Source organism: Carcharodon carcharias, chromosome 25 (genome assembly GCF_017639515.1).
Source record: "Carcharodon carcharias isolate sCarCar2 chromosome 25, sCarCar2.pri, whole genome shotgun sequence".
In the NCBI taxonomy this organism is placed as follows: domain Eukaryota; kingdom Metazoa; phylum Chordata; class Chondrichthyes; order Lamniformes; family Lamnidae; genus Carcharodon; species Carcharodon carcharias.
The window spans coordinates 14079182-14103711 of NC_054491.1; the positions used below are offsets into that span (position 1 = coordinate 14079182).

Below are 24530 nucleotides of genomic sequence, written 5' to 3' on the forward strand. Positions count from 1 at the left end.
GACTTCATTCATTTCTGTGATGTGAATCATGGAATGATTACAGGAGGCCATTCTGCCTGTCATGCCTGTTGTAGCTGTCTGCAAGAGCGACTCAGCTAGTTCTACTTGCCCGCCTTTTACCCATAGCACTGTAAATATTTTCTCTTCAGACAATTATCCAATTCTCTTTTGAAAACCATAAATCTGCCTCCAGCACACTGTCAGGAGGTGCATTCCAGATCCTAACTACTCGCTGCGTAAAAGAGATTTTTATGTCAACGTTGGTTCTTTTGCCATTCACCTTAAATCGGGTTCCTCTGGTTCTCAATCCTTCTGCCAATGGAAACAGTTCCTCCCCGCCGACTCTGTCCAGACCCCTCATGATTTTGAACTCTATCAAATTTCCTCTAACCTTCTCTTCTTCAAGGAGAACAGTCCCAGCTGCTCCAATCCATTCACTTAACTGAAGTCTCTCATGATTCTTTTCTGCACCTTCTCTAAAGCCTTGATATCCTTCCTAAAGTGTGGTGCCCAGAATTGGTCTCAATACTGCAGTTGAAGCCAAATCAGTATTTCAGAAAGGTTCACTGTAACTTCCTTACTTTTGTTCTTTGTGTCTGTATTTATAAAGCCCAGGACCCCGTATTCCTTATTATTTAAAATTGCTATGCAGGTACCGGACCCTGCATCCGGAATCTCCGGACCGGACATGTGCCGGATTTGGGGAACTTATGGATTTTGGGTCCTAGGCCTAGCATGTACTTACAATACAGAAAATGAAGTATGAAAAATACAGAATAAAGGGGTTTTATTCAAATTGCTACCCAGGTTGCCAGCTTAGAATGTAGTCGGTTTTCAGGATCTTCCAGATTTTGGGATCAGGTACCTGTAATATCAGTCGCAAAAGCTATTGGACTGTTGGCCTGTATTTAGCATTGCTCTGACAATTTCTACCCCTCCAAAACTGGATTAGCTTAAAATGATTTTTAAAAAACTTAATGTTAAGGCACTTTAATGCAACTATAGAGATAGGATCTAAAGTGAATATCAGCAGGTCTGGCAGCATCGGCGGAGAAGAAAAGAGTTGACGTTTCGAGTCCTCATGACCCTTCGACAGAACTTGAGTTCGAGTCCAGGAAAGAGCTTTCCTGGACTCGAACTCAAGTTCTGTCGAAGGGTCATGAGGACTCGAAACGTCAACTCTTTTCTTCTCCGCCGATGCTGCCAGACCTGCTGAGTTTTTCCAGGTAATTCTGTTTTTGTTTTGGATTTCCAGCATCCGCAGTTTTTTTGTTTTTATCCAAAGTGAATATGTTGTTCCAAAGCAGACCTGGCTTTAGTGAGATTATCGAACAGAAAAATTACAAATTATCACCACAGCAGTGACAGGGCAAGTACACATTATATTTTTTCATCAGAGTGTATAGAAGCTGCTCCACTGATGGCTGCCAGTGCAACTATTTTTGATTCATATATATGAGCTATGGGGAAAGGGCAGCGGAATGGGCTGATTCTTTAAAAGAGACAACACATGCACGATGGGCCAAATGGTCTCCTTCTGCACCATTCAAGGAAGTACTTGTATTTTACTTCTGCAAGCTGCCCTGATGTGAGAATGCATGTCTTGTGCTGCTGCTTTTCATTAATATTCACACCTTTATCCTTGTGTTCTTAGTTAAGCATTGCAAAGTGTCCTTAATAAAGCACTGATATTCCTTGCGTGTTTTCTCCCAAGTCCTTGCAGTGTTTGGCATTGTTCGCCATCTTTCATCATGTATTCTCATGGTTGCCTTCTCCCATAACTGGCGGGCATTCCCAGCAGAAACGTGTTTATGATGCCCCATTACAGAGGCCATCAGGACTGCCCAGAGCTAATTGCTGCAATGTAATTTTCCCAGTCGACATTGAATCACTTTATATGGCAGCCGTGTGCTCCACAGATGGATTATCAAACTCTGTATCTGTTAAATGGCGCATTACCTGTTTGAGCAGCATTAGGGGATCATTAGAGAATCATTAGAATTAGACCTACCTTGCTGGAAGCCGGTGCGGAGCGGACCTGTGGGAGACAGTCGGGAGCTGAGGAGTGCTTACAAATACAGACCGGGGATTTCAGAGCGGCCTACTTTGCTGGGAGACGGAGGGGGATTTGCGGGAGATGTGCGGGAGACAGTCGGGAGCTGAGGAGTGCTCTGTCTCAGCTGCTGTGAGGCAGCTAGAAGGAGGGAAAGAAGCAACTGTGACGTCACAGGAAGCTAGTAAGTTGATTGGCCGGTAAGTGCCCAGTCTAAGGGACAATGTGTGAGAAACCAGCTTAGGGCAGGTGAGTTCAAGTAGATCTATAAATAAAAAGAACTAAAACTTTAAAATAATAAACCAAAATTTAAACAAACATCTAAAATACACCTTGTAGTTAAGAAGCATATAACCTTTAGTTGTCAGTGGTACTAGCATTCAATAAACACAGTAAATTATAGGATACATGGGGAAAAAGTAATTAAAGTAAATTAATATAAGTTAGAATGGCAGGACAGGTGTTACGTTGCAGCTGTGAGCTGTGGGAGCTTTTGGACGCCAAGGTGATCCATGACAAACACGTCTGCAGGAAGTGTAAGCAGCTTGAGGAATTCCGGATCAGGATTATTGATCTGGAAGCTAAAATGCAGACACTGCGCAACATAAGGGAGGGAGAAATACCTGGATACTTTGTTCCAAAAGACAGTCACACCTCTTAGAAGAAGGCCATCTGTTTTGGTCAGCAGTGAGGGACAGGAGGATGTGACTGTCAGTGAGGCAGGTAATGGGACCGAGCAGGCAGTAGTGGAGGAGCCTCAGACTTTGCAATTGTCAAACAGGTTTGAGGTGCTCACAACCTGTGTGGATGAAAGTGAAGTCTGCAAGGTGGATGACCTGGCTGGTCATGGCACTGTGGTACAGGAAGGCATTCAAGTGGGTGGTTGAAGCAAAAGGGAATGTAGCGGTAGTAGGGGACATTATAGTGAGGGGGATTGATATCGTTCTCTGCGGCAAAGAGCGAGAGTCCAGACGGCTGTGTTGCCTGCCTGGTGCCAGGGTTCGGGACATCTGCTCAGGGCTGGAGAGGAACTTGCAATGGGAGGGGGAGAATCCAGTTGTTGTGGTCCATGTAGGTACCAATGACATAGTTAAAGCTAGGAAACAGGTTCTGCAAAGTCAGTATGAGGAGCTAGGTACCAAATTAAGAAGCAGAACCTCAAAGGTAATAATCTCTGGATTATTACCTGAGCCACGTGCAAATTGGCCTAGGGCGAATAAGATTAGAGGGATAAATGCTTGGTTCAAAGATTGATGTGGGAGAAGTGGATTCTGGTTTGTGGGGCACTGGCATCAGTACTGGGGAAAGTGGGGGCTGTACCGCTGGGATGGTTTACACCTGAACTGTGCTGGGATGAGTCCTCACAAATCACATAATTAGGGAAGTAGAGAGGGCTTTAAACTAAACAAGAGGGGTGAGGGATCAAGCTTGGGTAGAGGTAGCAATTCAAGGTGTGGAGTCAAGACAGGAGGGTCAGAGAAAGGCAGGAAGGGGCAAGGAGAAAAAACCTACGAGTACATCAACAGTCAAATCTAAATGTTACAAAGGTAACAAAAAGACAAAACTGAAGGCATAACATTCAGAACAAAGTGCATGTGTTGATGGCCCACATTGAAGGAAATAAATAAGAGGGCATTGGTGCAATAGTTGGAGATGACCTTGCTTCAGGGAGATCAGGATGTAGAATCGGTTTGAGTGGAGATGACGAATAGTAGGGGAAAAAAGTTATTAGTGTGAGTGGTCCATAGGCCCCCTAACAGTAGCCACAGTGTAGGGCAAAGCATTCAAGAGAAAACGGTGTGTGCTTATGATAAAGGGACAGCAATAATTATGGGTAATTTTAATCTACACATAAACTGGAAAAATCAGATTGGCAGTAGTAGCCTGGATGAGGAGTTCATAGAATGCTTTTGAGATAGTTTCTTAGAGCAGCATGTTTTGGAACCATCCAGGGAGCAGGTTATATTAGACTTGGTATTGTGTAACGTGACAGGATTAATTAATGACCTCAGGATAAAGGCACCCCTAGGTAGCAGCAACCACAAAAGATTGAATTTTACATCCAGTTTGAAAAGGAGATGAATTTGTCTAAGACTAGTGTCTTAAACTTAAATAAGGGTAACAATGTGGGGATGAAAGCTGAGCTAGCTGAAGTGAACTAGGAAACTAGGCTAGAGGATAGATCAATAGAGAAGCAGTAGCAGACATTTAAGGGGATATTTCAGAGTATTCAGAATAAGTACATTCTACTATAAAGAAAAATTCTAAGGGAAGGACCCAACATCTGTGGTTTACTGAAGAAGTTAAGGAAAGCTTCAAATTTAAGGAAAAAAGCATACAACTCTGCAAATGTGAGCAGCAGAACAAACGATTGGACGGAATATAAAGAATGACTAAAAGGTTAATCAGGACAAAGAAATTAGAGTATAAGAGGAAGCTAGCTAGAAATGTAAAAATGGATAGCAATAGTTTTTACAGGCACTTAAAAAGGAAAAGAGTAACTGAAGTGAGTGTTGGTCCTCTAAAGAGTGTCACTAGGGAATTAATAGTAAATAGTAAGGAAATGGCCGAAGAGATGAACAAATATTCTGCTTCTGTGTTTACTACAGAGGATACAAAAAACATTCCAGTAGTAGCTGCAAATCAAGAGGTGAATGAGAGAAAGGAACTTGGTGAAATTGAAATTATTAGCGAAATGGTACTGAGCAAATTGATGGAGCTGCAGGCTGGCAAATCTCCAAGTCCCGATGGACTACCTCCTAAAGCCTTAAAAGAGGTAGCTAATGAGGTAGTCGATGCACTGGTGTTAATTTTCCAAAATTCGCTAGATTCTGGAAAGGTTCCATCAGATTGGAAAGTAGTAAATATAACCCCACTATTCAAGAAGGAAGGGAGGCAGAAAATCCTGTATTTGGATTTCCAGAAGGCATTTGATAAGGTGCCACATTAAAGATTATTACAGAAAATATAAGTGCATGGTTTAGGGTGTAACATATTAGCATGGATTGTAGATTGGCTGGCTGGCAGAAAGCAGAGAGCATGCATAAATGGGTATTTTTCAGATTGGCAGGATTTGATGAGTGGAGTCCCACAGGGACTCAACTTTTTACAATTTACATCAATGACTTAGATGGAGGGAGTGAAGACATGGTAGCTAAACTTGCAGATAACACAAAGATAGGTAGGAAAGTATGTTGTGAAGAGGACTTGAGGAAGTTGCAGATGGATATAGATAGGTTGAGTGAGTGGGCAAAGATTTGGCAAATGGAGTTTAATGTGGGAAAATATGAAGTTGTTCACTTTGGCAGGAAGAACAAAAAAGCATTTTTTTCTATTACTTAAATTTCTATTACTTAAATGGAGAACAGCTGCATAAGTCTGAGGTGCAGAGGGATCTAGGTATTCTAGTACATGAGTCACAAGAAGTTAGTATGCAGGTACAGCAAGTAATTAAGAAGGCCAATTGAATGCTATCCTTTATTATGAGAGGGACCGCACCTCGAATACTGTGTGCAGTTTTGTCTGCTTATTTAAGGAAGGATGTAAATGCATTAGAGGCTGTTCAAAGGAGGTTTATTAAATTGATACCTGCAATGAGCAGGTTGTCTTATGAGGAAAGGTTGGACAAACTGGGCTTGTTTCCACTGGAGTTTAGAAGAGTGAGGGGCGATTTGATTGAAGTATACAAGATCCTGACCTGCCTTGACAAGGTGGACGTCAAAAGGATGTTTCCAGAGTCCAGAACTAGGGGCCACTGTTTTAAAATTAAAGGCCGCCCTTTTAGGACAGAGATAAGGAGAAATGTTTTCTCTGAGCCTGTGTGACTTTGGAACTCTCTGCCTCAGAAGGTGGTGGAAGCGGGGTCATTTAATATTTATAAGGCAGAGGTAGATAGGTTCTTGTTAGGCAAGAGAATCAAATGTTATTGGGGTTGGATGGGAATGTGGAAAGCGAAACACAAGAAGATCAGCCATGATCTTATTGAATGGTGGAGCAGGCTCAAGGAGCCGAATGGTCTACTCCTGTTCCTATTCCTTAAGTTCTTATGTTCTTATTATGACGGGGTATCTGATTTGCTGCTATTTTCATTGTCCTTAATAAAGTCCAATTCTCAGCAATTGCATATTTCAAAAATATGGATCCCAGGAATTTTGTTAGCAATTCAATCATCTCGACACAAAAAAAGAGATTTCACCCATTTTTCAAAAAGGATATTAGTTCTTAATTCTTTGTACATGCATACACACAGGATTTAATTTTAAGTTGTCTATAGTTTTAACATGAGGTCTTGTGGTGCAGCGGGTAGCAAACCTACCTCTGGGCCAGAAGCTCTGGGTTCAAGTCCCACTTCAGGACTTGATGGCCGTGGCCAAACAGGCTGATTATCAGCCAATACGTTTGATGGCAGGCGGTAAAAGCAGGAGAGGTTCCTGGTTAGCAATACTGCAGAAGGTAACAGCAAAGCACTGCAGTACTTTGTGAAGCATAATCATGGACCAATCCGATTGAAGTCCATGGTCACCAATGACCTCTTAGGGCACAGCACCTGAAGGAGGACAATCAAATGTACTTCAATGTTCAGCTTTGCCCTGAAATTCCAGTCCACCTGGCTATTAATTTAGTAACTCTCTATAAAGGAAGGTGAAAGAGATTATTCGTATGTAAACAGTGGCAGTAGCCTGAGTATGTGGACAGATCTGTTTCTCTACAGAGGCTGCCTGACCTGCTGAGTATTACAAAGTGTTCAGAGCTCCGAAGTAAGCCATTTGACCCACAACTCCTTGCCAGTGCTCATGTTCCACACGAGCCTCCTCCCAGCTCTCTTCATTCTACTCTTTCTCCCGCATGTGCTTGTCAAACTTCCCCTCAAATGCATCAACTCTATTCATCTCAACTACTCCCGTGGTAGCAAGTTCCACATTCTCAACACTGGGTAAAGATTGGTCCATCCTGCATTTCCTATTGGATGTAATAGCCACGATCTTATATTTATGGCCTTTAATTTTGATCTCGTCTGTAAGACATCTCTTGACAAACCCTTATCTAATCCTCAAGACCTCGATCAGGTCACCACCTGGTGCTGCATTTCCTTTTGTTTTTGTTTAGACACAGGATTTAATTTTAAGTTGTCTATAGTTTTAACGTGAGGTCTTGTGGTGCAGTGGGCCAGAAGCTCTGGGTAGAAGCATGTACAAAGAATTAAGGACTAATATTCTTGTTGAAAAATGGGTGAAATCTCTTTTTTGTGTCGAGATGATTGAATTGCTAACAAAATTGCTTTTGTTTTACGTGGAGAGACAATTCCTAATGTTTTTATGTTGTAGATGGGAACATCACCACCTGGAAGTTCCCCTCCAAGTCACTCACCATCCTGACTTGGAAAGATATCACTGTTCCTTCACTGTCGCTGGGTCAAAATCCTGGAACTCCCATCCTACCAGCACTGTGGGTGTATCTACATCACATGGACTGCAGCTGTTCAGGAAGGCAGCTCACCACCACCTTTCCAAGGACAACAAGGGATGGGCAATAAATGCTGGCCAAGCCAGCGAAGCCCACATCCCGTGAATGAATAAAAACAATCAAAGTTAATTAACATCATTGATATGATAAAAATTGGGTATATTTTGGTTCATGACATGTATTAGCTAGAACCTGAACTTTTATATTAAAGAGAAACCTAAACTTTACTCATTTTGCTTTGAATGTGAGTGTTGAGTCTGGTCCTTGTTTCTGGATCAATCATTGTAATTTCCCACCCATTGGGAACCATAACTCACTCTATTTTTTAGTGTTTCAGTCCTTTAAAATCAAAGGTTTAATGATCCTGTGCTAATTTGCTTTACACTTTGACTATGAACAAATCTAGTGATGAGCAGTAGGCTTAAGCACTTCGTTGTGCGGTTTATCATTTTCAAACCTCAAATATGATTTATCATGAAAAATTTAATATATCTTTTGGCATCAAGCAATTAAAAGCTGTGGAATAGTCACAATCACTGAGCATTCTCTTATATATATGGAGGGTCTCAGATCTGCGCTGAATTACAAAAGCTCATTAATCAAACTTATTATTACAAGGCCCATTTTGCAAACTCGATTGCAGATGAAGTGCATTGATAGACAAGTCCTGAATGAAACAACCCACCAGCTCTCGCACCGTCTGAACAAAGTGCAAGATAGGAAAAATGAGTTCCAGGCTCTAATCAACTGACTGTAAATTCAGGCAGCTGCTTAAATTGCTCCAACTCCACTCTGATGGTTTAGGACATTATCTGAACCCTTCTGAGTATTACAAATTTAACCCAATTAAATTACAGCTTGTGACTAAACTCCCACGTAACTGTTGCTTCCTCTTTAACTCTTAGGGTGCTGAACTCCCTTTGCACATTTTTCTGTATCTTAACCATTGCTGATTCATTTCCAGTGTTGACTCCTTTTACTTTCTTAAATGCACAAACCTCAGTGAAAGGTCAAGGCCCCGAGTGCAGGATGTTAAAAGATCGGAAAGACGAGAGGAGAAATTTAAACTCCTGTTGGAACTGGAGTTTAGATGGAGGCAGTGGCCTTTCTGCACATTTTCCAAAGCTGCGCCACTTTAACCGCAGTTGTTTCCTTGGGTGGTTGAGGTGCTTAACTGATTCAAGTGTCAACCTCACCGCAACAACAACAACTTATATAGCGCCTTTAATGTAATGACACATCCCAAGATGCCTCCTCACAGGAGCATTATAAAACAAAGTAGGACACTGAGTCACATAAGATATTAGATCAGATGACCAACGGTTTGGCCAAAGTAGATTTTACGGAGTGTCTTAAAAGAGGAAAGCCAAGTAGAGAGGCTGACAGATATTGGGAGGATTTTCCAGAGATTAGGGCCTCGGCAACTGAAGGTGCAGCCACCAGCAGTGGAGCAATTAAAATCGGAAGAGGGCAGAATGAGAGGAGCACAGATACCTCAAAGGGTCATGGGGCTGGCGGAGGTTACAGAGATAGGGAGGGACGAAGCCATAGACGGATTTGAAAAGAAGGATGCGAATTTTAAAATCATCAACACATACAAATCAGGGTCCACTGTCATTTGGATCCAGGTGCAATTTTAACTACCAACTGAGCAAGAGTTTTAGCCACAGACACCCAGCAAAAGCGCTGTCAGATAAGTTTAGAACTTAATCTTTGTGGGACCAGGAACAATGGGCTCTTCTGGGCCCCACAAAGAAAGTTGCAGCAGTGCTCCACTTCAAAGGCCCAAAGCCAGCTTGCTGCTTCTGTGTGCCCACTCTGTACTGGTTGGCCCTTTGACCTGGTCTCCCAGCTCCTGGGCAGGAATCCCACAAAATTCCCAGTGATTCTCCACCTGTGAGTTAAAATCCCACCCCCACTTCTCTCCAACCACCCTACTCCCCCACTCCCCCTACCCCACCCCAACCTTACAACCAAGGAATGAAAAAATGATAAATTAGGAAAAAAGGGTTCAGTGCTGCCTAGCCTGTGTACGCAGATCCTAGTTAGGAAAGCAATATGTCCTTAGCTTTGAGCTCCAGACTCGCAATGATTGCAGAGCTATGTGGAAATTCAAAAGATCACTTAGTTCTTCAATTGATCTAAGAAATCTGTCATCTTATCATTTTCAAGCAAAGCTGTTGCAGTAATCCTGCCCCTTGTTTTGGCTGTATTATTAAGGAAAAGCTTTCTTTCAGAACTGCCTGCAGAGTACTGAATCAAAGATCTGTTTATATTCAAACAATATCAAAGGAATGCCTTCATGGGCAAATTGATTTTCTTTTTCTGATAGACAGTAAGGTTGTTACGGTATAAACAAACTTGATTTTCAACTGGGCTGAATTTTCCACAGCTCCGTATGTGGGTGTTGAACCCACGCATCGCATTAGCGCGCTCACAGAACGCAGCCTCTTTATTGGCCAGACAGTGTCGGGGAGACATCTTGACAGGGTTTCCCGCTACTTTCCCAGCCCACACCACCAGCATCAACACATCTCCACAGGCCAGGAAAATTCACCCCATTATCTAAAAGGTAAATGTCAGCTTGGTTCAGTTGATTGTGCATTCACCTCTGACCGACCAACCTGTGGGGTCAATCTCTTGAGACAAGCATATAAGCCAGACTGACACTCCAGTACATACAGCACTAAAGGATAACACCAGCCAGTTACAGTAGTTCACTTAATTACAAGGGAGAGGATACATCTCCTAGTGTCCTAGCCAACATTTCCCCAGACCATCACCCCCAAAGATAAACTGAGTGTCACAGATGGACACACATACTTTTAATGGAGCAAAACCTTGAACCTACTGAATTTGTATTTTTAGAACAATGTTGCACCATCGGCCTTATCCAGCTTCTTTGCAATCCCTCTCTTTTATTGTTAAGAATTGTAATGTAAGTCACTTACAACCTCTGCACATTTAATTACCTGGATTTCAGCTCCAGCACCTCAAAATCGCATTCCAACATTGCAGAATTCGCGAATGCACAATCAGTTGCCCATCTCCGGGTCATTTGCATTATTGGTGTTTGTGGACAATATGATTACGTTTGTCTAAATGACAACAGTTGCTGGCCTTCAGTGTGATTCATTGTAGAGAATCACCTCTATATTGGCAGCTGCAGGTTTCTTCCCCCCTCCAGCTTCCTGCTGGATTCTTCCTTGTGTTTCCTGTTGGTATTAACGCCTTTATGGAATGCCATGCCATTGGTGCTCCGTCAAAGTGAGCCCAGACATTCAAAGTCAGCAGATTTTCCAACCATGTCCATATGTACACAATTCCCGGAAGAGGTCATTAAACGGAAATTAGGAGCTGGAGCTGAAACCCTACAGCCGCCAATAGCGTTCTCACCATTTCCTTAGCTGAGGTCCACTAATGCAGAGCAAATTATTAAAAGTTAGGCTGAATAGCTCATTACATCAAAAAAATTAACTTGCCACCTCATGAAAACGGATGGCAGGATAGCAAAGAGCCTTTCCAGCAATTTAACATGAGATTCCATTTCATTGGGTCCCAACATTGCAGGGCTGTACTCACTACTAAATAGGAACTTGTGCTCCTACCCCATTTCAGTGCGATACTGAGGGAGTACTGCACAGTCAGAGATGCGACATTTGGTTGAGATGTAAACTGTGCCCCTTCTACCCCTTAAGACAGATAAAGAAGTTCCCATGGTACCGCCTGGGCCAATATCTATCTCTTCGTCAATGTAGTTGAAAAAAAAGGACCTGATGTCATTGCTGTTTGAGGATCAATTCTCCAGGGCTTCAGCACAAAAAGCTGACACTCCATTGCAGTACCAGGAGCGTGTGGCACTGCTCAAGGTGACATTTTTTCAGATGAGCTGTTAAAGTCAGGGCCCAGCTGCCTGCTCAGATGGATGTAAAAGACCCCCTGGGATTATTTCAAAATAGAGCGGGGGATTATTCCCGGTGTCCTGGCTAGTATTTATTCCTCAATCAACGTTGCAAAAGCAGATTATCTGGTCATTATAACATTGCTGCCTGTGGGAGCTTGCTGTCCATAAATTGGCTGCCACATTTCCCACAACAGTACTACACCTCAGAAGTACTTCATTGGCTATAAAGCACTTTGAGACATCCATTGGTCATGAAAAATGCTACATAAATGCACGTCTTTATTTTCTTCCTGTGTATGGACTAGCTGCTGTGTTTCCTTACATTATAATTCAATACTTCAAAAGTATTTATTTGGCTGTAAAGCACTTTGGGACCTCCTGAAGTCGTGAAAGATGCTACATAGATGCGAGTTCTTTCTTTTACTGTAAGCAGCCATCATTATTGCAATTCTTAATTACTTTCACTGCTGTTTGTACCTTTTTAGAATTTGCATACAATTACACTGCACTGATTCCATTTTGATTTTTCTTGTGTCTTAGGTCATCACAGCTCTTCCGCGCTTTCTACATTCCCATTTTGTCTGAGCAGTACACAGTGTACGCAAACTATACAATTCTCAAACCCAGGAGATCAAAGCCAGTGCGGAAAAAGAGTGGAGGCTAGGACACTGCAACTGCAAGAGAGAGGAAGGGAGGAATCTCAATCAGAGACACTGACTTCCAAGTTCTGTACTCTCTCATCTCGGTTAATGAATAGATGTTTACATTTCTTGCCTGTCCTGTAATAATGTAAGAAAAGTCCGTTGTGTGCACTGCCTGCATTTTTCCTTTCTCGTCCGTTCTCTGACAATTATTGTGACTTTCGGGCAAGACTGTGGACCATCTGCTATAGCCCACAGAGGATAAATTTAAAATGCATTCCACGTATCAATAAACAAATGTGTGCGTCATTGTGTGTTTTTCTGGAGTGATAGTGGTACATTCCCATCTGCTTCTGACCAAACCAGCAGCTGGAGTCCATTCCGAAGATTGTCAGGACAAAGGTTGTGTCTTCAGATTCAGCTTTATGCAGCCAGGAGTTGCTTGCCATCGTGATCTGGGCATTGGTTTCTTTGCTAAGTTTCCGCATTTCCTTTACTGCCTAATGGTTAAAAGAAAAAGTGAACTACGATGTAAATAAAATCATGTTGTACTCCATTGAAATTTCTGTGACATTTTATCCTAAATTGCTGTTTGATTAGGTCTTTCCTATATCACCAGGGTCGAGGGAGAGTAAAAGCCTGAACTGCACACAGCTTAATGGCTGCTGTTAGAGTTGCTCCAACACCTGCTAATATTGGCAGGGCTGCTTCAGTATCCTCTGCTGGTCTGCTGCTGGGCGATGTCCAAGCTAACAGCTTCAACCAGAGCTGGTATAAGTTTAGCATAGTGAAGACATGCCACCTTTGAACATTGGTTAGGATTCAAAATTGGGGGTCTTAGTTTGCTTGACCGTCCTATCATGTAACCACCACAAGAAGGTAAATGATCCTGTACATCCCACAGTTGGAATTGATAAGTGCTTGCATATTTTCTGGAAGTATCCCTTAATATTTCTTGTCTACAGTGCTGAGGGATGGGAGGTGCAGTACCTTAGCACTCTGATATTTCATTCTGAGCTCTCAAGTGATTGAATTTAATATTGAAACATGACCAAAAGTTCTCTTTCTCACTCTCTGCTTTTATGATTGAGTGAACTGACTTGGGAACAATTCCAACCAACCCCCTTAAAAAATCTCCCCCTTTGCCAGAAATAAATGAGAAATAAACTTGGAGCAACTCAGCCAAACTCCTTGTAGGTGTGGGCTGCAATAACATGAGTGCCCTGAAATACAACTAAACCGCTTATCTCATTCAGGGATCCTGGCGGTTATACTGGAATTTATTCAGGCAAGAATGTTCTATCTGCCACATGTGTCAGAAAGAGAGCACTTCTCTTCACCTGCCAGGATACTGAGGTGGAATAGGACACATTGTCAACATAATTCATACCAGTTGGCTTATCGTTTTGATGTTGGTGGAAGATTTCATAATGTATATGCCCCCTGTGTCCTCTCTATTTGGTACAGTTTTGTTATCCAGAAGGGTCAAGCAAATGAATCTGCAAGAGGACAAGCGGTTGCAAATATCTGTGGTGTATAAGAAGACTGACTACATAAAATATGGATGGAGGACAAACACACTGGCAAGTCTTCCTCTAGTAATGTGAAACCTAAACAAAGTAGTGAATAATTCAGGGCTGGGCTGTAGTTGCAGATGCACTGGTGCCTAGCTGAATGTAGAATATTTACAACAACCTTAAAAAGGCAACTTAGGAAAGATAACGGAAAGGTTAGACAAAACGATGGGTTTGGTGGGAAGGATGACACTGGAATCAAGACTGAAGGGGATGGAGCAAAGCAGAGAAAGCATTCTACGATAAAGATAAGGATTTCAAATTAAATGCAATGGGGGATTGAGAGCCAGGATAGGTCAATGAGGATGAGGGTCATGATTAATTGCAATTTAGTGTGGGCCAGGTTGTGGCCAGCTGCATTTTGGGCAAGTTATTTGGGCAAGTTAAATTTATGGAAAGTGTTTAATGGAAGGCCATTAAGGTGACACAGCTGTGAATAAACATTTAAGCACAGGGGTTATGGGGAGGTTTCAGGTAGGCAGGTAGGGAGGTAGGTATTGCTGCCAAGTTGGGTGTAACCAGCTTCCGTGATGAAGAGGATGGAGTTCAACTAAGGTGAACAGACATCAGCCTTTTGCATTCATAATGCACCAGGAAAATATCTGGATACATAATAAAGAAAGCAGTCATCACCTAGTTAAATGACTGTCAGCTCTATCTGTGCCAGAACCTCAAAACAAGAATCTTCGTCCTTCCTCTATATTTCTATTCATCAGTCTTTTAAAACCAAACTTGACCATTCCAAGTAATAATTTCCTGATTTATCTTGTTTTCTTGTTTATCTCACTTATTCTCAACTTTCATCTAGGTAACCTTAGTTTCTCAATTTAGAAAACAGCTGTGCTTAGAACTATAGATAACTCATACTTAGTCCTGTTCACCCACTACCCCTCTGCTCACTGACCTACAGTGGCTCCCAGTCTGGCCTTTAAAATTGTCATTCCAGTTTTCAAATTCCTCCATAGCCTTGCCACTCCCTATAACCTCCTCCAGTCCGCCAACCCTCTGAGATCTCTGTGCTGCTTCAATATTGGCCTCCTACACAATTTGCAACACAACATCTCTGGTAAGTATGCCTTCAGCTTCCTAGGCCTTGACCTCTGGAATTCCCTTCTGAACCTCTCCACCACTCCTCCTTTAAGTCCTCCTTAACACTAGCTCTTTTTGGCCAAGCTTTTGATCAAAGCTAGCCAAGCTGTTCCAGTACAGCTACAACACTGGCATTAGTTTATTTAGTTTGTACTCGAAAGAGTTACAACATTGGCATTGACACGGCTATGTGGAAAATTGCCCAGGTATATCCTGTACACAAAAAGGACAAATCCAGCCCAGCCAATTACTGCCCCATCAGTCTACTCTCGATCATCAGTAAAGCATGGAAGGGGTCAACGACAGTGCTATCAAGCAGCACTTAGCAATAACCTGCTCACTGATGCTCAATTTAGGTTCTGCCAGGATTACTTAGCTTCTGACCTCATTACAGCCTTGGTTCAAACATGGACAAAACAGCTGAACTCCTGACGTGAGGTGAGAGTGACTGCCCTTGACATCAAGTCAGTATTTGACCAAGTGTGGCATCAAGGAGCCCTAGCAAAACTGGAGTCACTGGCAATCAGGAGGAAAACTCTCCGCTGATTGGAGTCATACCTAGCACAAAGGAAGATGGTTGTGGTTGTTGGAGGTCAGTCATCTCAGTTCTAGGACATCACTACAGGAGTCCCTCATGGTAGTGTCCTCGACCTAGTCATCTTCAGCTGCTTCATCTATGACCTTCCTTCCATCATAAGTCAAAAGTGGGAATGTTTGCTGATGATTGCACAATGTTCAGCCCCATTCACGACTCCTCAGATACTGAAGCAGTCCATGTCAAAATGCAACAAGACCTGGACAATAGGCTTGAGCTGACAAGTAGCAAGTAACATTTGCGCTACACAAGGGCTGGGCAATGACCACCTCTAACAAGAGAGAATGTAACTATCGCCCCTTGATGTTCAATGGCATTACCATCACTGAAGACCCCATTATCAACATCCTGGAGGTTACCTTGACCAGAAACTGAACTGGACGAGTCATATAAATACTGTGGCTACAAAAGCGAATCAGAGTCTAGGAATCCTGCGGCAAGTAACTCACCTCCTGACTCCCCAAAGCTCACCTCCTGACTCCACTATCTACAAGGCACAAGTCAGGATTGTGAAGGAACACTCCCCATGTGCCTGGATGAGTGCAGCTCCCACAACACTCAAGAAGCTTGACACCATCCAGGACAAAGCAACCCACTTGATTGACACCACAGCTACAAGCATTCACTCCCTCCACCACCAATACACAGTAGCAGCAGTGTGTCCAATATGCAAGATGCACTGCAGGAATTCACCAAGGCTCTTTAGACAGCACCTTCCGAACCTATGACTACTACTATCTAGAAGGACAAGGGCAGCTGATAGATGGGAACACCACCACCTAGAAGTTCCACTCCAAGTCACTCACCATCTTGACTGCCCTTTACTGTTGCTGGGTCAAAACCCTGGAACTCCCTTCCTAACAGCACTGTGGGTGTACCCAAGCCACGTGGACTGCAGCGGTTCAAGAAGGCAGCTCACCACCACCTTCACAAGCGCAACTAGGGGTGGGCAATAAATATTGGCCCAGCCAGCGAAACCCACATCCCGTGAATGAATAATAAAATAACTTGTTTGCATATTTCTAGCTAATTTGCATATAGCAAGATCCCAAGAGCAGCAAATGAAATGAATCACCAGTTAATCTGATTTTTATGCTATTGGTTAAGGGAAGAATGTAGGCCAGGACAATAGGACAACTCCTTACTTTTCTTTAAATAGTGCCCTGAACAGGCAGATGAGGACCTCAGATTTACATCTCATCCAAATGATTGCCCCTTCAACAATGATGCAGTCCCTTGGTACTGTACTTGAAATAGTTGGTGAATGGAACTTCCCATTTCTTAGCCAGAGTTACATTTTTTTTTTAAATAAAAGCAATTATCTTTACAAGCTTCAGAAAGATGAACAAAAATAATGGAATGCTATCAAGAGGAAAAAGTCAAGCCTATAAAGGAAATCGAATTTGTTACATAAAATCTGCTGGTTTTCCTACAATAAACAGTTTCAAAAGTAACTTGACCATATGGCATTCAAATATTAAAAAGAAGCCCCCCGTGACATGAGAAGGGAAGTTCAGAACACATGGTCATTATGCTTCAAGATGAAAGAATGAATTATACATTTGGTTAGAAAAGAATATCCAGTTTCAGCCTGAAACTTACTTTGGATAAAAGAGTATCGACTTACTGGTACTGTGATTAACATTTACATATTTAATGAAAGTACAATTCAGGACACATATGTCCATATGTAAATATCCACAATACCCACCCTGATGTATTCAAATGTATATGTCTACAGATCGCTCTGCCTCTCCTCCTTAAAACCTACCGCTTTGACCAAGCTTTGGTCACTTTTCCTTATATTTCTTTAGTGGCTCTGTGTCAAATTTTGTCTGATAATTGTTGTTGTGCAGAACCTTGGGACAACTTAATATGTTAAAGACATTATAAAATGTAAATTGTTGCAATATTGTTCTATTCCAGGATGAAGCTAACCTATAGCTGTCTGAGTGACTATAATTTTGCTGTTTTTTTAAAGGTCTGTTTGCCACTGGCCTGGACTATTGCTGCTGTCTACTTTTTAAAATCGATTGAATATCAGGAAGTTCAGTTTCCTCTGGTAATAGATTGATTAATGTATTTGAGTAGGATTCTTTTGTGTGTTCCTTGCTAGTTGTCAACCTGCCTAGAATTAACAGGTTAACAATGGCATAAAAATAAGTAACATAGAAATTTCACTTACCTGCATTAACCAGCCCACCACCAGAGAAAATAAAACATCCCTTGTTGCTTGAAGCACTTAGTGCCTATTTTTAGTGGGTCAAGGGGGCCAATAGTCTTAGCAAGTCCAGTCATTTGGCCTGCAGCCAATTGCACAACATCTACACCAAGAGAGCACAATGGCACCAGGCTTCTCTCAGTTCCATTTGGCGCAGGAGTCATTTGAGGCTTGATGTGTACTAAATCGACGTATAGCTCTCATGTGGTCTGCATCTCTTGTTTCTCCGTTCACATCAGAGAGTCCTGTGTTTTGTGTAAACAGGTCATCTATCCATTTCTCACTCAGCTTATCTACAGTTGATCAATGAGTTTGGTTGCCTGACCAAACCTTAATGACTTTTTTCGGGATTCATTAGATCTTGTAGCTCAGCATATGAAACTAAGCATTACAAAAATTGACTCGACAGCCTTGGTTTTGCTTTTAAGCAGAATGACTGGGTAGGTTCCAGCTCCAGGTTTCCCAGGGACCAGTTCCTTTATAATGTGGTGTGTGTGTCAGAACTCGTGGAAAAGCAATGCTGCAAATTGAGGATCAGGGAAAGCCCATACTAGCAGATAATGCAGAAACTGCATCAGTACAGGCAGTTAAGAGCTCAGCTCAGCCTTGATTGCATACACCTTACTCCAGAAGGATTCAAATCCCAGTCCCACATATTTCAGACTAACACTTCAATGGACTACTGAAGGAATATTTTTGGAAGTGCCATCTTTTGGATGAGATATCTACCCTATCAGGTGGACATCAAAGATCCCTAAACGCGCTCATCGACAATGAGTTCTCCCACTGTCCTGGCCAATATTTATCCATAAACCAACATCTGTTTAATTGCTTGTTTGTGGGAGCTTGCTGTGCGCAATTTGGCTGTCGAGTAGCTTACGTTATAAAAGTGACTATATTTATTAAGTACCTCATTGGTCAACAAAGCACTTTGGAGTATCCAGAGTTAATCAAAAGTGATATAAACATGATCTTTATTTCCTTTGCTGTGATATAAACACTTGGTTTTATAAATCATCCAAGTGCATCCATCTGACTCTGAAATTCATGGAACAGACCACAGCAGAATTAGACACCCAAAGGTCTTCTCGCACCCTCAGAACACCTTGAAGCCATCGTAGCCAGTAAATGTACTTACAAAGGGTAGTCACCAATCTATACACAAATGTAACCAATTAATGACCAGATAACCTGATTGTGGTTAAGAGAAGATTGTTGTTCTTCATAATAGGACACTCCCTGTTCATTTTCCAATAGAATTGTTTACATTCATTGTGCAGGTAGCACCTTGTTTTAGCATCTCATCCAAAGGGCTACACTTTTTCAACCACAGTGGTCCAACTATACTGCTGAAGCACCAGCTTATGCATTCAATGGCAACAATAACTTTTGCATTTATATAGCACCATTAACTTAGGAAAACACCCTTAAGATCTTTCAGAAGTGTAATCAGATAAAAATCGACACTAAGCCAAAGAAGTAGACATTGAGACAAATGAGCATTTGCTAGAGAGTGCCTTTAGGAGCACAATGAGGTGGAGGGGCAGATGAGACTTAGGGAGAGAATTCCAAAGTTTACAGCCTCATATTTACAGCTTTATGAGTGAACTCATAATCTTTGGACTCAGAGAAAAGAGTACTTCCATCTGAACCAAGCTGGCACTTGGAGTCTGTGCCAGTTCATATTTTTGAAAAGGAATTGCAGAGGGAAATTAAGGATTACAAAGCTGTTGGCAAATCTGTTTGATCCATTTGCAAATTCAGAAGAGGATGTGGAGATTTGGTGGTGGTATTCCATACTTTAGGTAGTCAAGCATAGAATGTGGAAGATATGCAGGCGTGATAGATCAAACAGACTTTTCTCATTTAACCTTACTGATATTCTTGGCATTGTCAGTCCCAGAATGTGTTGAGTTTCACGCTTAGCAACTTTTGGCAGACGACTACAGTTCAGAAAATAAGTGCACCAGCGTCATAGAGTTCAGTGTGTTATTTCTGGAGTAACATTGAGAAAAGAAATCATGTCCCAGCTAACTAAGACAGCAGATATTTAAAACAAAAATGTTCTCTCCCTTTTCTCATGAAGTTGCTGATTTAAGATACAGCTGTGCCCTCAGTATCTCATCCAAGTGTCTACATGAGAAATTTAACTCTTGGCAGGCCAATCCACTAGCAGGGGTATCACAACCAAGACAATCCTTGTTCATAAAGGAGAAGAGAGGTGGAGATACTGTGATGTTAAAGAAGGAAATTCCAAATCTTAGGGCTTTAGACAGCATGGCAAATAAATGATTTGTATATTTTGATCTGATAGTAGTTCTACTTTTGGCCCAAACTAAGCATTCTTGAATGAGATCACATAGAGAAATTTTTGCCTTGCATTTCCCTATTTTGTCTTAGCAATGTGCTGCTCTCACAAGTAATCCTCCTATTGCCCTAATATAAATCCCCATTTCCCAAACCTTTCATCCTGTGAGTAAGATTAGTGATTCTGTACTTTCTAGTGGGCAGTTTAGCTTTCTGGGTTCATATTCATTGTGAACTGGGTTAAAACTGACCAAACGTCCATAGCTCAATGACTACAGATATAATGTGACTAAGCCAGCTACACCTAGCAACAAGGCCTACATCTAACTCCCAGACTGTACTAAGACAGCTCTTCTCAGCCAGGAGGCAGTTAGGGCACTGTAAATAACATGATCATTCCCTCCTCCAGGGCTGGGAGGGAGATGGGTGTAAGGAATTATCTAACATCTTACTGATGTTGCAACAACACACTACAGCATGAAATGATGGGACAAAGTCTGTTTCTGCATTTCCCACACAGACAAGATCATGATCTCAATTGTAATATTTATGGGAGTTACCATGTGTGAAGTCACGCACTTCTCCAGAAAGAGAAAAACAAAATCCATAGGACCAAATAGAATCATAGAATGGTTACAGCACAGAAGGAAGCCATTCGGTCCATTGTGTCGGTGCTAGCTCATTGCAAGAGCAACTCACCTAATTGTTCTTTTCATTTCTTTGTGGAATAAGATAAAACCAAATCTCCTAATTGAATTCTTTTGGCTGCCACTTGTTGGGGAACATTATAAAAGGAGAGAGCTCTATACTTAATTCCAATGTGGTCGACATCCCACAGCTAGAAAATGAAGATCTTGAGAGTCATGCCGCTGATGTTGGCTGATGAGCACTGTTCCTGGGGCTTTCACTATCATAGCTTTCTAGTGGTAAAAGGGAACGAACCAAGCTCCTTTGGCAGCACCTTCAAATTACACGAATGCTAACACTTAAAGGACAAGGGCAGTGGACCTAAGGAAATGGCACCACCTGAAAGTTCCCCTCCAAGTGACACAGTTACTGTTGCTGGGTCAAAATCGTGGAACTCACGTGGATGTACCTACATCACAGACAATAGTGGTTCAAGAATATGGCTTGTGAACATCTTTGAAAGGGCAATTAGGGATAGGTAATAAATGCTGGCCTTGCCAGTAACACACACATCTCATGAATGAATTAAAAAAAGTATCAGTTATTAAAAATGAAAACTTGACATAATTGAAACACACACTCATGAATTTGCTTGTAAAATCAATTCTGGAAACCGCTGACAGGATTGGTTTTATTTCCTTGTTGCAAGTGCAGAGTGTAACAGGAGACAATGGCTCATCAGGAACTTGGCAATATCCTGGGAAACTATATGTCTGAGTCAATGCATCATGGAATTCCCAGAAACAAAGCTTTACTGTGTTGCTATTTGACTAGTAACCATTTATAATTTTACTCCCTAGCTTGACGGAGCTGTACCTCACCATGTGTGGCAGTTTTCACAACATGTTTCACAAAGGGATAGAGAAAGAATGCATATGAACATCAAGAATTTTTTTTTCCTTTTTGCTGCTACTTTCCCCTCCCCCCACCCCACCCCCACAAGGGCCATCTGTCATCCGTTCATGTTGTTCTTCCTAGAGTGCTTACTCTTGTCCTGCTATTATCACATTCTGCTTTCTGACCTTAATGTCACCATCAGCACCTCCTTTAGCCAGTACCGCTACCATTAACACCCCCTTTGTCCTTTTGTTCATGACACCTTTGGCAATATCTCCTTTGCCCCAACTGTCACTGGCCTTCTATCCAGCTTCACCTGCTCCACCCCCCCCCCCCCTAAACAGTATAAATTTCATCACATTTTTACTTCTCTTTAGCTTTGAAGAAGAGCTATAGGGCTTGAAATGTTAACCCTGTTTTTCTCTCCACAGATACTGTTAGACCTGCTGAACTTTTCCAGCATTTTCTGTTTTTGTTTCAGATTTCCAGCACCCACAGTATTTTGCTTTTAAATTTAAAATCTCATTCTGAGCACTTCCTAGGCTCATTAGTACAGCAAAGACACAACACATAAACAGAATGAAATAATTTTCATTAATCAAATGCAAGTCTTTCTTCTTTCTAATAGAAGACTGATTTGTTATTTCCAATAAACTGATGGCAATGGAGAATAGCTTTCAGTGAGAGATGGGGTAGCTTTCAGTGGTCAGTAGGTGATATGCTGTTGTCTAGTTGCATTCCAATCCACTGTATGCTGCTTATTGGCATTTTTGTTCAGTATATTACCACTCATAAACTGCCCCATTTTCAAACTTAACAGACCTTGAAATGACAACATGATTTTTGTTGCTGAATGCCAAGATGTCAGTGCACACAGAATCCATATTCTGCTAGATCATAAATCTGACGTACCATTAACATCTGTGCAGGTAACTGAAGTTGTCCCCAGAGGTAGAGTGAAGGAGCTGAATTTGTATCAACAGAGCCAGTCAGAAGCAGACTATGTCTATTAACATGTCACCCACTGAGAAGGCTGAGACCATGACCTAAAACCATAGCTAAGAAAATATATAAAAAGATTAATAAGACCATGAGAAAGCAAACAAAGCATGAGGGTTCATTTCTAGAGAGGTAGATTGAAAAGCAGAGAAGTTATGTTCAACTTATATATAACCTTGGTTAAACCACATTGGGAGTACTGTGAACAATTCTGGTCTCCATGTTATATAAAGGATACAGAGGCACTGTGAAAGGAGCCAAAATTCCAGATTCCAGAACAGAGATGTTATACATCTCAGGAAAGGATGCACACATTGGGCTGCTTTTCTCAGGAAAGAGTATTAAGACTGAGTGGGTGAGGGGTGGGGACTGGGATCGGGGTGGGGGGGAGGGGGGTGTGTCAGGGGGTGAAATGATAAAAATTTGAAAAGGTTTTATAGGGTAGACATAGAGATGTTCCATATGTGGTGGGGAAGATCAACACTTGGAGCCATAAATTTGAGATAGTCACTAAAAATATCCAGTTGGGAATTCAAAAGAAATTAATTAGAATGTGGAATTCACTATCACAAGAAGTAGTTGAGACAAGTAGCGTTTAACATTTCAAGGGAAAGTTAGATAAGCATGTGAAGGAGAAAGAAATAGAAGGTTATTCTGATTGGGTTCAATGAAGAGGGCTGGGAAAAGGTGCATGTGGAACATAAATACCAGCATTAACCAGTTGAGCTGAATGGCCTGTTACTGTGCTGTACTGTGTAATTCTGTATAAAAATTCATTAGGCTCAAATTGAGGGAGAGGAGGACTCTGCCACTGCCTCATCAAAGCTTCATTTCCTTCCCATCTGAACCCTCCGGTAGTCCCATCGGCCACTTTCCCCCACTCGCCTGAGGACAATGCTGAAGGAAAGCAGTACCGAGCCTTCCAGTCAATTTTATTCCATTCCACCCTTCTTACTGTCTCTTCCTAGGTTTATCTGGTGAGAAATGACATAGGCCCAGGGTAGCAGCAGTAAGACCAGTATTTTGTAAATGGAGGGTGAGGGTCTGGCCCCCTTCCTCTCTCTCTCTCTCTCTCTCTCATTCTACCTCTCTCTCTCTCTCTCCAATTTTGCTCTGACACACTTTCAAGGCCTTGGTGGTCTACAAAACTGGTAGACTTCCTCACCTTTTCTGCCCCGAGCCTCTTTCTCCTATTCAGCACTGACAGGATCAGTCTTAAATGGGCTTCCCTCCAGCAATCCACTTTCTATAACAAACAGATCATGACTCAGGAAAAGGGGGTTAGGCTTAGGGTGGAAACAAGTTGGGGGTCCCACCTCTTTGCACCTCGCTCCATCTTAAAGAGGACAGTGTCACTAGACTTTTCAACCATAGGGGGAATCATAGTATCCATCCTGTCTTCCTCGCTTGATGTCCAAACATGCACATTTTCAAGCAGGGTTTGTCAGATGCTCAGCTGGTGTAGCATGGCCAATTTACTTTTCTTTTCCAAACCCAGAGATGCAGATGTAGCATTTAAAAGCATAGAAACTGCCCCTCGAGCCTGTTCTGCCTGTTTAATGAGATCGTGGTTGACACGTATCCTAACTCCATCCCTCCATATTGGTCCCATTAATAGCCTTGACTTGCAAAAATCTATCGATCTAGATTTAAACTTATAAATTGAGCTAGCGTCCACTACTCCTTGTGGGAGAGACTTTCACACTTCTACTGTTTTGTGTGAAGAAGTATTTCCTAACTTCTCTCCTGAATGGCCTGGTTCTGATTTTAAGGTTTAAGTCCTCTGGTCCTGAAGGTTTCTCTCTAGCTACCTTATCAATTCCTTTCAAAATCCCAAAAAACCTCAGTCAACTCCTTAACCCTCTATACAAACTTAGTTTTTAAAAAAATCTCTTCTCATAATCTAACCCTTGGAGCCATGGTAATATTCTGGTGACTCTGTGCTGTACTCCTTCAAAGGCCATTGTACACCCTTTCTAAGCTGTGGCTTCTGTACAAAATACTCTACAAGTGGCCTAATCAAGGCTTTGTAAAACTTAAGCAAAACCTCCTCCTTTTAAAGCCTTTCCCTTTAACAGGCTAATATGTCCTTAGTCTTTCTGGGTTTTTTTTTTATGCACTTGATTTTTACATTTTGATAATCTATGTACATGAACCCTT

The 24530-nt window shown here is 41.9% G+C and overlaps 1 protein-coding gene across 2 annotated transcripts in view; it reads left to right on the forward strand.

Moving 5' to 3' along the window:
- alg9 (ALG9 alpha-1,2-mannosyltransferase) overlaps positions 1-12617 on the forward strand; it is a 233041-nt gene extending 220424 nt beyond the window's left edge. Inside the window, exon 15 of one of the 2 annotated variants that reach the window (XM_041174513.1) lies at positions 11961-12617. In XM_041174513.1, the coding sequence (XP_041030447.1) occupies positions 11961-12084 (124 nt within the window). In that variant the 3' untranslated portion in view covers positions 12085-12617. The remainder of the gene's footprint in view (positions 1-11960) is intronic. The other variant, XM_041174514.1, reaches the window with a different exon arrangement.
- The last annotated feature ends 11913 nt before the right edge of the window (positions 12618-24530 follow it).